Here is a 13,662-nt window from a genome sequence, read left to right on the forward strand (position 1 = left end):
TATCTTGATGATCATGAAGGTTTCACCAAGTTTAAATATTAAATTTGACCATCAAAATATGGACACTTAGGGCTGTTTATCTCTCACTATAGAAGCAGTACATTATAGAAAAGATATAAAATGAAGATATGCCAAAAGAATAAGCCAAAAAAAATAGCTCTGACATATTGCATGATACAGAGAAAAGTACTATTAATACTACAATGTATTTCTTTCTGTCTTTTTTTTTCTTTTGTGTTATAGGTATAAAATATATATGCATATATATTGTTACCGAATTCAAAGACTACATACCATTTTTCTCTACTTTTTCATTAGTATTTTTGCACATCTAAGGATGTTTACACAGTATCAAATCCTAAACAACTTTATTACAGATTGAAAATTTCCCCATAGAAAACTTTGATTAAATTATGATCCCACTATCAATATCAGGTAACACAATACTTGCTTCAGGAAAAACTCCTATCAAATACTGAATAATACAATTTTACTATAAATTTCTGTGAACAGAGTAGAAAAAATAATTGTATTTTATTGCATTTCTTTGACTTTTTATAATGATAAACATTTTATATATCTTTTAGTATTTATATTTTATTTGAATTATCTATTTATGCCACTTGCTGTGAGTTATCTATTTATGGCACTTGCCCATTTTTAAAATTGAGGACTAATTAAATTGTTAGTATACTTATTGGGTATGTAGTTATATATATTTAGATACAACATATGTGATTGCCATTTTGTAAGTAAAAATTAAATAGATATACATAGTATTAATCATGATCTGTGCTGCTACTGATGTTTTCCTGCTGGCCTTTTACACTTGTATGACACTGAATATAGGACCATTTTTTTTTCTTAACATTCTTTAATGGTTTTATGTTGTTCTTGTGTGTTTTATGTAATGATCGAGTCTCCAATTAGAGCATTTTAAGATAATATTTTGTTTTTCTGTATTTACAACAGTAGCACACTGAAGGAAGCTCATAAATGTAGCTATTGTAGTGGTATTTTTCACTTTTATCCAGGTGATACTTAATATTTAACAACTAATAGTATATGGTCAGTCATAATGCTCACACACCAGACCATAGGGCTGAGCCCAGGTCTGGAAGCCTTGTCAAACCAGGTGTTTATCGCTTAGTTGTTGGGTTCTATGGAGGGCATTGCTCATCTCTTTGCAGGGAAGTGAGGAGTTGGAGTGCAGTTAACTTGTTATTTGTTCAGGTTGAACTTAAGAGTCACTTAGTTAAATTTCCAAAAAATATTGCTGGCTTTGAATGTAAGTATAGAATCAAAACTTCCACTTACTAAGGTTATCTTTTAACGAAGTAACATAGGCCCAGAAGGACTTGCCTGAGGTTACAGTTATAGCCCAAGGAACATAATTTAAAACAAAAAACAATAGAAATAATTTTGTGATGAGGAAATTGAAGTTGATTTTGGCCTCTTGTCCAAGTCCCCACAAATTCTCTAGAGGGCATTTAACCTATAGAAATGTGGGCTATTTTGATAATGGTATGATTTGCATGATTTAAATCAGGCAAAATTTATAAAACATAATCTGATAGAAACACATGTGTTGGTTGGCATGTGTGGCCATTGGCTAAGTCAGCCTATGCTTGACATTGGCCATTATACATTCTGATTCCACAGACTGAATATGGTCTGATGACAATATGCAATGAGATGCGTCTGTCAGACATCTGGCAGCCGTAATTGAATTGAGGCCCCTCAGTGATTCGGGCCCTAGGCATTTGGACGTCATCTTTGACACTGGGCACCATTATAACAATTGATTCCATCTGGTCTGTTCTGGCTCAGAGGACTCGAATTTTTCTTAGAGAGGCTATTGGCCATGGCTGGTCCTTGTTTATAGAATTTTTCATCTCCCCTGGTTGGGACTTAGTTTGTTTGTGCAAAGCCCTTATTCTAAAGTCAGCCATTCCCCAATACATTAAACAAGGGTAGTTTAGGATGACTAATGATAAATAGAAGTGTTAAAGTGTTTTACCATATAAGTTTTTGTTTTTTATTGTGTTCTGGAGGCTCTAAACCAGTGGTTCTCAACCTTCTGGCCCTTTAAATACAGTTCCTCATGTTGTGACGCAACCATAAAATTATTTTCGTTGCTACTTCATAACTGTAATGTTGCTACTGTTATGAATCGTAATGTAAATATCTGATATGCAGGATGGTCTTAGGCAACCCCTGTGAAAGGGTCGTTCGACCGCCAAAGGGGTCGTGACCCATAGGTTGAGAACCGCTGCTATAAACTCTCACAATACATAAATTTTCACAAGTTCAATAGAAAACCTGAAAACAAATATGTAATATATATGATCCAAAATAGCCCTAAATATGTTAAGATATTTAGCTAGCCAGTAGGTGACAGGCTTTTCTAGCTGGGAGGGATTGTAAAGGCTATACAGCTGCCCCCTCTCACTTTATAGATAGTAGGCAGTCACACACCTAAAACTTCGATGTAGGTTCTAGGCTCATGATATAGCATTTTCTACAGAAAACCTAAAGTAGCTTATTAAAGACAGATTCTCAGGTTTAATTAAATGCTATTTTCTCTGTTTATAAATTATTTGTAGATATGGCTCATGTGAAAATGAGTTTATTCTTCAAATCTGACAGCTTTATTTGAAAACTCAGTGGATGGTCTGAGTTATTTGACAATTGTCCTTTTTATTATGAAACAGGAAGTTATATCACCATAAAACAAATGCTGAAATCTACTTGAAGTAATGTATTTATTTTTAAATTTCTACTTGGCAGTTAATAATAGAAATTTCTTAATTAACAAGATTATTAATTATTTATTTTAAAGTACTTAACAAGCTTTCAAGATATAATAAAAATATAATCAATATTAATGTGCTATTACGGCTATGTCTTTACATTAATTAATATTGTTCCATTTACTCTCATTGGTACAGTCAACTTGATGGATATTGTAGTTCTTATTGCTTTCAAATATTAGATTGTTTATATAGTTTTGCTCTTTTAAATAATCCATTTTGTCTAATTTACTTTTTTTAAATTTTCGATTATTTCTTTTTGTCATGTCATTAGGCTTTGTAATAGATTGCTAAATTGATCCCTGAAACACTAATCAGAGGCAGATTAGATAATAGTTAAGACTAAACCTCTGGATCAAGCTCTGGTTACCTTCCTAGTCTAGCACCTCTCATATGTATCAATGTCTTCATATGTAAAGTGGCCTAATAATAATACATGTCAAATACACTAATGTATGCAAATTTTTAGAGCATTGCTTGGAATTTAATCCTAAGTGAGGATCAGTTATTTTTATTAGTAGTAACCCATATTAAAAGCAATACATATGCCAAAACCTCTGTGGCTCAGTGGATAGAGCGTCGGCCTGCGGACTGAAAGGTCCCGGGTTCGATTCCGGTCAAGGGCATGTGCCTGGGTTGCGGGCACATCCCCAGTGAGGGATGTGCTGGAGGCAGCTGATTGATGTTTCTCTCTCATAGATGTTTCTGGCTCTCTATCTCTCTCCCTTCCTCTCTGTGGAAAATTGGTGAAGTAGATAAAAAAAAAAAAAAGCAATACATAAAACTCCGATTAACTTAATACAGTTTTATTCTTTCTAATTTTATACTTTAGTAAATATATTACAGTACTTTAAAATTGTCTTAAACTTTAAGCATGTTTTCCATAGAATAATTTGTCATTCTTATGGGTAAAATTAAAATGTCTGCTTATTATCTTATTTAATATATTAAACTTTAGAATTATAAATTAATTCTATTTTGTAATGTTTGATTAGATTTTCCCATCCTGCTTATTTTTTTGTATATTTTCTACACAGCCTAATATTCTTTTTTAAAAAATGTTTGTTTATTATTGTTTTCAGAGAGAGGGAGAGAGACATAGAAACACCAATGATGAAAGAGAATCATTGATCAACTGCTTGCTGCACACCCCCTATTGGGGATCGAGCCAGCAACCTGGGCATGTGTCCTGACCGGGGATTGAACCATGATCTTCTGGTTCATAGGTCGATGCTCAACCACTTAGCTGAGCCACACTGGCCAGGCCTGCCTAATATTCTTTAGAAAAATACCCTACAGTAACACAGAACCCTACAATGGCTCAGAAGTCAGAGAAGGAGACTCATGGTGAAGGGGGTGTGCAGGTGCTTAAATGTTGGCTAAGGCCTTTATGGTTCTAATGCTCTGCTGTCTCAGAAACTGAGCTCCTACACTTCAAAGTTCTTGAGTAATTCTCACTTATTTTCTACTTTTAACTTAAAATTTTTCTCATTTCATCTACCCCAGATTTTCTCAATTTAGCTGGGCCATGTCCATTCTTCAAAGACATACGTTGCATTTCTTACTGAGTCTGTTAAAGGAAAAAGGGCTGAGATGATGAACTGCAACCCTAAGTGTTGTTGAACATCACTTAACTGGCCAGCAACTATTTTAGAATCAAACTCAAATAAGATAAATAGGAGCTATTATAGATTTGTTTTCCCACAGTTTCCTCCTTCATCCGCCCTGTTACCTGACTATTAAAAAACATGGCTAAAATCCTAAGAAGTTAGACAATAAATTGCATACATCACTTGTAAGACACTTCTCAAATAAGCAGCAAACTGACGAATCATTCATTTACTCATTCATTCTTTCGTAATAAAAAAAACAACAACTTTAAATAGTTATTACATGTCAGTGTCTGTGCTTGTACTGATGGGACAAAAATATAAGTAAGAGCCCTAACCAGTTTGGCTCAGTGGATAGAGCGTCTGCCTGCGGACTGAAGGGTCCCAGGTTCCATTCCAGTCAAGGGCATGTACCTTGGTTGCGGGCACATCCCCAGTAGTGGGTGTGCAGGAGGCAGCTGATCAATGTTTCTAACTCTCTGTCCCTCTCCCTTCTCTGTAAAAAATCAATAAAATATATTTTAAAAAATATAAGTAAGATAGAGTCGCTCTTCTAAAACATCTCTGGATCAGGGGTCTTTAAGGCAGGTTTTGGGAATGCACTACGAGGGCTCACATGACTCAGCATATAGCTGTGCCCATGGTTATGATTTATTACAGAAAAGAGATATAACCAAAACCTGCAGAGGGAAAGGCACTTGTGTGGAACCAGGGCAAGTTTCCAAAAGCCCTCTTCAGCAGGAGCACACAGGATGTTTAATTCCTCCACCAACGAGCTGTGACAACACATGTGAAGTAGTATTGTCTACAGGGAAGGTCATTAGAAACCCAATGCCCAAGGTTTTTAATGGGAGCTGTTCACATAACTGCCTTCTGTCCAGCATTTCCCCAAATTCCAGACTCCCAGAAGGAAGGCAGGTGTTCGGCATCAACCTTATTGTTTACTCAAAAGGCTTAGCCACAGTGAGCCACTCTTATCTGTTAGGGAAATGGGGGAAATCGCCCTAAGTCTAATTTCTTAACCACCAGCCAAGGGCCTCGCAAACACAATTTTCTGTGGATAGCAGTCTCAGGCTGTGTTAACTCTTTTCTGCATAATCGCACATTCAAGTGACAGGCAGAAAAGTGTTTCAAAAGTCGGGTAAAAAGAGTTATTGCATTATAGAAGAAAACTCAATTAGCTCTGCCTGGGTGACTCAAGGGAAGCTTCATTTAACAAGACAATTATTGAGTTGAATCTTGAAGAAACTTGAAATTCTAAAATCCAGGGTGAGGAAAGGATGTCTCCATGCAAAAGTAACTGTATTCATTGCAGTAAGGAGATTACTGAGAAATTCTGCGTGGTGGGAGCACAGGGCCTGAAGGGGAGTCAGAGACAAGGGAGTGTTTGGAACAAGAGCATGAAGTGGTTTATAGTTTTGTGAGTGGTAAGGAGCCATTAGAGATTTTAATAGAAAAAATAAGTGAATACATTTGAAAAGTATATCAGGTAACAACAGAAGGAAACAGGATTGGACAAGAAAGAGTTTGAAGACAGTAAGACCAGTTTTGAGGCAAAAGGTGGGGATGACATGACGTAAGGCACCTATGGAGGGACCAGAATTTGGAGCAGTAGTTCTTACCTGTAAAGGTACAAAGAATTACAACGGGAGCTTATAAAGATTATGATGTCTAAGTCCCACTAAAGCCCTTTTATATCTCTCAACAAAACATTCTGTATGCTTTCACTTATGTAGCTCTCTTACTCTATAATGCTATCAGTGAAACCTCAAAGTCCACTGGGTAGTCAGTTCATTATAGGACATAACCAGGGACATATCATTTGCATAAAATTTCTTCCTCACTTTGACAATAAATTGAGATGCAAAGCCATATGGCAGTCTACCTTAGCCAAATAATTTTATCTATTCTCAGATGAATCTAGCCAATAAATCTGTATGCAATGAAGCATATCAGTGTTTCTGCAGAGGACTCAAAGGGGTGACTTTGTTTTCTTGATAAGTGCAGACCAAAGTGCTTATCAAGAGGTGCAGATGGATCCTAATTACATAAGATTCATGTCAGTATATGTAGTTACTTCTCGGTGGTTCCATGTGTATTGTGCATATGATTTGTATGCAAGCCTCAAGAAATGGGTTCCAAGATGTTTTCAACATATAACTATTATAATAATTAAATGTAAGGTATTTAAATAAAATCATTAGGATAGCACACAAATATAAACATATATAGCCCTGCACAGCTTTCTTCCCTATTGTTTTTATATTATTTTATATTATTTCATTTTATGGTATATGATGGCACAAAAGAGACTTGCTAGGTTTGCAAATAATAATAGAAGGATATACATAAATTTCCTTTATTCTCATTAGCTAGGCATTATTGGATTTCATAGCGATGTGCTATTTGAAATATAATGAAGTGACTCCTTCAGTAATAGCTTATCAGCTATTTTAATTAAGTAAAATATTTTAAGAATGTGTTAAGATCAACTTATATGTTATATACAAAAAATTCATCCTTAAGTTTTCTCTCTTTATATTCAAATGGCAGTCATTAGATATCCTATCTAATAATAGAGAAACATGGTAATTAACCGTAACTTCGCTGCCCTTCCCATTGGCTAATCAGCGAGATATGCAAATTAACTGCCAACCAAGATAGCCGCCGGCAGCCAGGCAGCTGAAGCAAACAGGAGGCTTGCTTGTTTCTGGGATGGAGGAAACCAAGGTTCCCCGCCTGCTGCTGCTGGCCTCTGAGCTGCACTCTAAGAAACAATGTCGCAATTATAGAAGCTAAATAAACCCCGGAAACCTGTTTTCAGCCTTCAGAGCTGGAGTGAGCAGGACCGCAACAGTGTTACAATTATAGAACCCAACCAAACCCAGATACCTGCTTTCAGCAGCTGAGGTCTCAGAGCTGGAGCCGAGCCTCAGAGCTAAAGCCAGCTCTCAGCTCCAGTGACAGCCATAGAAGGTAAATAAATCCCAGAATAAAAAAGAAAAAAAGAAAAAAAGGAGATGTTGGGAGCTTCAGTCACCTGCCAGCCTGAAAACGGCCCTCAGCCCCTCATCCAGGCTGGCCAGGCACCCAAGCGGGACCCCCACCCTGAAGGGTGTGTGACCAGCTGTAAACAGCCATCATCCCCTCATCCAGGCTGGCCAGGCACCCAAGCAGGACCCCCACCCTGATCCGGGACACCCTTCAGGGCAAACCAGCCAGCCCCCACCCATGCACCAGGCCTCCATCCTATATAGTAAAAGGGTAATATGCAAACTGACCCTAACAGCAGAAGGACTGGGAATGACTGGTCACTATGACACACACTGACCACCAGGGGACAGACGCTCAATGCAGGAGCTGCCCTCTGGTGGTCAGGTCGCTCTCTCATGGGAGGAGCTCTGCTCAGCCATAAGCCAGGCTGATGGCTGCCAGCACAGCGGTGGTGGTGGGAGCCTCTCCTGCCTCCTCAGCAGCACTAAGGATGTCCGACTGCAGTTTAGGCCTGCTTCCTGCTGGCAAGTGAGCATCCCCTGAGGGCTGCCGGGCTGCCAGAGGGATGTCTGACTGCCATCTTAGGCCCAATACCCCGGGGAGCGGGGAGTCCCAGACTGTGAGAGGGCACAGGCCGGGGTGAGAGACCCCCTCCCCCACAAGTGCACCAATTTTTGTGCACTGGGCCTCTAGTATTTAATGTTTTGTTGAGTTATATGATTAACAACTATAGCAAAATACGTTGGAGACCATTATCTTTGAAGGGTTTCAGTGGTAGTTTAATTAACATACAGTGGACAGAAAGCATACAATCTGTTCAAACAGATGATTCGAAGATCCCTCCTGTTGCTTTTGTTTTCACTGCAGCTGGGAAGGGAAAGATTATATTACATATATCGTTCATCTTGCTTCTGAATGATTTGTTTTGGTGGTGATTTAAAATATTTTCATGAGTTTGAAAACTTGTGAAGTGTATAGGAATAATTCACAGTGTAGATAACTAGGTTGTGGTTTTGCCAGTTTTTCTCCATCTTTATTTCTGTAAAACATCCATTTTTGACTTGTCTTATCTTCTTTAAAAATGATTCTGAAAAGGGACCAAAATCTAAGCCAATTTTATACTTCAGTCTTGATGAACCAAGTGCTACTGAATAATGAACATATAGGCATGCATCCTCTGTACATGATTGGGCGGTCTTGCTTATTCATCACATAACCAGAGAAAAAGAGTTATATCTAAAATAGCAACCAAAGGAAAATTCATGGAGGCCAGGCTCTAAAAATTAAAAATTTTCTCATTAGAAAACCCTCAGGTCCTTTTTTAGATTATGTTTAGTCTTTGTAAATACAATTGGAGGCAGTAAGTGATCCATTTTTATCAGTTTATCCAGTTTAATTTAGCAAATTTTAGAAGGAGCAAGCCCATCCATGATGGAGACAATCCAATCGATGATTATATTAGCTGATGTGATGGTAAAGCAAGAGAGAAAAATTTTAAAACACAGCTGAAAAACTAAAAAAAAAAACCACAACACCAAAACTGCACAGGTATCTGGAGACTTACCTTTGTAAGTGCTGGAGTAAACATTGATTCTTGCTTCATCTGGGAGGCCTACCTGTTGGTTAGTTTACCTTCCCCAGTAATCTTAATAATAAAATTTGAATAGTCACTGTAAAAACAGGAGTTTGACACATTAATGAAATAACCCAAACTTCAGTGTAAGCGGTGTTAAAAGATAATGTTTGACATATTACAAAATTTAAGTTCACCTGAGCAAGAATCAATTCCAAGGGACAGCACCAAATCAGAAGGGTTTAGGAGCACGCCAAGGACAGGAGCTAGGGGAAAGACTTTTCTGGAGAAAAGGTGGAAGCAAAGTAAGGAAACCATTTGATTGGCTACAGCTTCAGCATTTGCTGGATTCAGAAACGCAGAGTTGGCTGTTAGTGACTGATGGCCCTTAGGTTTGATTTCTTAACCCTGAGGCATTTACTGGCTTAGGTTGGGTTTTGCTTACTATGTAACAGGCTGCTAAGGTATTAGTACCACCTCATTCTAATGGCCTCCTTGTTTAATTAACTTAACAGCGGGGAATATGAACTTTATTGTTCCTGAGATTTGAAGTGCCCTTTCATTTCTTCTCTTGGGTAAGAAAGCTGGGAAAGAAAGAGAAAGGGGGCTCAGGGAAGTTGGGAAATGGAATTCCTATGCACACAGCCTCTCCCGTGCTGCTTATTTCACCTACTGCCTGCCCTGGGCCAGAACCGCAGGAGCTGGTGTGACTGACCGGCCTGACAGGCATCATGGAAAATACTATATTTTATCTTGTGCTATAAACATCTGAAAAGATAGTGGTAAAATCAATATCAGTTAATTAATATCCAACAATAATACTAATTTAAAAGAAACCCAGAGTTGTTTTGAAATTCTGTGTTGAAGATTTTAATAAAATCTAAGTGTTTGAAGTTTTTGGTATATTTTCCCTAATTTACATTATACTAGAAGGAAAAAAAAAAAAAAAACACCTCTGGTTGGACCCGTTCCTTTTGCGTGATTTTAAAAAATATTTCTTTGTTTCTAGGACTTCTGACTCCATTAACTGCATTGCATTTGCCACACTGCTTATCTAGGTTGACAGGTGAGCCAGGACCCTGTGTAGATTTTCAGTAGTTCCTCCAGGACTGTTTGTATTCAGATGCCCACCCCCCTAGTGCAAGGCAAATGCACAGCCCTAAGGTGAACCTAAGCCTGGTGCTAGGAGGTCCTGATTTGGTTGTTGTAAAACGTATTGCTTACCTTTGTTGTAAGCTGCCTCATATATTTTTAGTAATGAGGCAGGATATATAAATGAAGCAAATAAAACTGCTCTCTGTATCTTCGCCTAGAATCATAGGTCTTACAGATCCTCAGGAAAAGCTGTCTACTTCAGGTAAAATAGTGTCATTCCCATTTAAAATATAGGGTAACTAAAGCACAGGGAGTTTTGTGAACTATTCTCAACCCCATATCCAGCAAACCTAACAATAAAATTTCCACTCAAAGTCTCCTGAATCCTTGTACAGTATTTCTTCTATTACACAATTCTGTCTAGTCCTGTCATTCTTGCTCCAAAGAGACTGTCAACAATTCATCGGCCTATTCACTCATTCAACAAAAATTTACTGCGCACTGTCCAATGGCTAGTGGGAACAACAGTGTTAAAAAACAAACATTTCCCTCCCTGGTTAGGTGGCTCAGTTGGCTGGAGTGTTGTCCTATGCACCAAAGGGTTGAGGTTTCAATTCCTGATCAGAGTACATACCTCGCTTGCTGCAAATTCAATCCCCCGTAAGGGTGCATACTGGAGGCAACCAATGGATGTTTCTCTCTCATATCTATGTTTCTCTCCCTCCCCTTCCTTTCTCTCTAAAATAAATAAAATCATATCCTCAAGTGAGTATTAAAAAAAAGGAAACATTTCTTGTAGTGGAGGGTGGGAGGGGACCATAATCAACCCTTTTCGTACATGAGCTTTTTGCGGCCTTACAACAGTTCTATGAATTGAACATAGTGCTACATTTTTGTGGTATTTCTGGAGTTCTTGGTCATTTTCATTCTCCATGGTTCTTTTAAATCCTATCATTCTATGAGCCCATAGAAAAGTCTAGATTGCCGACCCTGTGGTAGTGTTTCTCTCTAAGCTGTATCCACTAAAGCATCAGGCAGTAGGAGATCTTTTAAGTTCATGATGAAACCAAAGAATAGTCTCTCTGTCAAGAAGAATTATCACCTTTTTTTTGAGTTGAAAGGGAGATGTTTTAGACTATTTTCCTGTGATGAGTAGTGGTAGCCTTACCTTAGTTATTAGAGTTCTGAGTAACTGAGTCAATGGTATCATAAGCCACATTAAACACATTTTGGTTTCTTGGAATGTTCTTGTATTGAGAGGAACCTCACAGCTATGATTAAATCACTGCTCTCTTAAGCTCTTTTTGAAGCCATATCCTGCCAGTTATAAAGGCTGTCATTTCATATCTTTTGGTAATAGTTGTGTAGAAGAGGACTGTTCTTCCTAGTCAGAAACTGAATTTCTCAGACTTGTGGTATACCTTCCCCTGCTGACCCACAGAAATGAAAGACTAGGACTAATGATTAAATCTAATTTCCCCTCCTGTGGTGGCAGGATGAGCTGGGTCAGCAAGGACAGTCCCTGCAGATAGCTTTAGAATACCTTTGTGATTTGATCCCCTCGCCTTCCATTTCATTTCTCTAAGTGCCTATCACTGTCATTCTGTACCACCCCAGCAAGTTTCTAAGGTAAGAACAACACAAGTGAACAAGAGCATTTGTGATGCCTCCTGAGAGCGTTGCTTATTAAATGAGTTAGGCAGTGAGCCAAGTCTGACTTGTGAGCTACAAAGCAGGGTAGCACATTTACACGAAGATCATTCCGTGTATTATTTAAACCGTTCACATTATTGTCCCTCTGCTGTTCAACATAACTCATGTGAAATGGATATTAGTTCACAAGTTAATAATGTCTGACTTTTGTATTCAAATGGACTGAGAATCACTTGGTTTTCATTCCTTTGTCTAGATTGTAGCTTGTTTTCTCAGAATAACCGGGGAATATTTATGGAGTGTGTTATGGAAGGTGGGGAGGGAAGGGAATAAAAATGCATTGCTTTAGGGCTGCACATCTGTTTTAGAGACTCTGCTGGGTCTTCACATTAACCACTGTCACGACTTATGATGTGTCCCAAAATTGCATTCTACTCAGAGACGTGCATACCGACTCAAAATATTACCATTAAACAGATTTCACTGGTATGAATTAGTTCTCTATTTTCATGACTAGCAGATATTTTTCCTACTGAAGTTGATAACATGTGTATGATTCATAGCAAGTAAGTAATTAGTTGTTTTATTTACTTTCAAACAGATTGGCAACACCAAGTTGCTCAGGCCTTCCCGCAAGCGGAAGAGGAGATAGAAGTAGACACACATACGTTCAGCCACAGGTGGAAAAGGAACACAGATCCCCTCAAGGCTGTGGACACGAACCGAGCGAGCGTGGGCCAAGACTCCCCAGAGCCCCGAGGCTTCACAGACCTGCTGCTGGAAGATGGGCAGGACAACACCACCCAGATTGAGGTAAACAGCCTGAATAATTGAAATGGATTAATGAGTACAGTTGTGGTAAGGCACCTATATATATGTACTGTCATTTCAGCTCAACCTAGGACTTTTGGACCATTTTTTTTTTTGTAAAGATCAATTTAATTCATAGATAAATAATTAATTTGTTAATATTCAGTAATCCAATAATAAACAATTCTGTTAAACAAATAAATAGGTAAACCATTTACTCACCCACAAATTCATTTACTCATGAAACAGACTAGCATGGACTTGGTGTGGTGAAGGCAGTGAGGGGAACACAAAGATGAAGACAATACAGCACCTGCCTGCAGGGGATGTACCATGTAAGAGGCCCTCCTCGCCATTACCAAATCATCCCTATACCATGCGATATGTACAGAAATATATACAGGCTGTAGCATGGCAGGCATGGAGGAGGGAGTGATCATCTGCTTGGGGCTAGGAGGTGGGCTGTTGTCAAAGAAGTTAACTCTAGAGGTGGGCATCTAGTCAGGGTCTTGGCAGGTTGAAAAGAGTCCACCAGGTTGACAACTTGGCAGTGGGGAGAGAGAAGAATCCTGGCAGAGAGAATTTCATCTGCAGAGGCCGAGTCGAACAACAGCATGGCATGCTGAGGGGTCCAGGGCTGGGGTCTTTCTGGCTTGTAGGGCTTTCCATGCTAAAAATGGGGCAGTGCTGGGCAAACTGGGATGGTTGGCCACTCTGACTGTAAGTAATTCTTTGTTATGGGTGGAACCAGGAGGTGGAAGGGCAAGGGAGGAAGGAGAAGGGGTTGGTGATGGGTTTGATGAGTCTGGAAGTTTGCTGAGGGCATATTTTATGTAGATTTTAGGGTTACCCAGAGGCCTCAGTCCTGAACATTGCAAATCATAAAATATGATCTTGTTAGTACACTAGATATAATAAAAACAACACTTATGGAAATAAGCAAAAACCACCCAAATGAGAACAGAAGCTGTTTTACTCAGTTTGCAATAGCAAGGGAGCCAGCCTCTATCACTTGCCTTTGGTGGAGACTCATAAGTAGTCAAGGCATGGGAAAGGTTTTCAGTTAAAAAAAGAGAAATCTTTACATAAGCTCTGATCGGTGATTGTCGGCCTG

The 13,662-nt window shown here is 38.7% G+C and overlaps 1 protein-coding gene across 2 annotated transcripts in view; it reads left to right on the top strand.

Moving 5' to 3' along the window:
* The window catches only part of PLXDC2 (plexin domain containing 2), a 425,945-nt gene that overhangs the window by 162,713 nt on the left and 249,570 nt on the right, over positions 1-13,662 (top strand). For both annotated transcript variants that reach the window (XM_059660677.1, XM_059660673.1), the window contains one exon: positions 12,340-12,551. In XM_059660677.1, coding sequence (XP_059516660.1) covers positions 12,340-12,551 — 212 coding nt within the window. The remainder of the gene's footprint in view (positions 1-12,339; positions 12,552-13,662) is intronic.

This window comes from Myotis daubentonii, chromosome 1, assembly GCF_963259705.1.
Source record: "Myotis daubentonii chromosome 1, mMyoDau2.1, whole genome shotgun sequence".
NCBI classification, from domain to species: Eukaryota; Metazoa; Chordata; class Mammalia; order Chiroptera; family Vespertilionidae; genus Myotis; species Myotis daubentonii.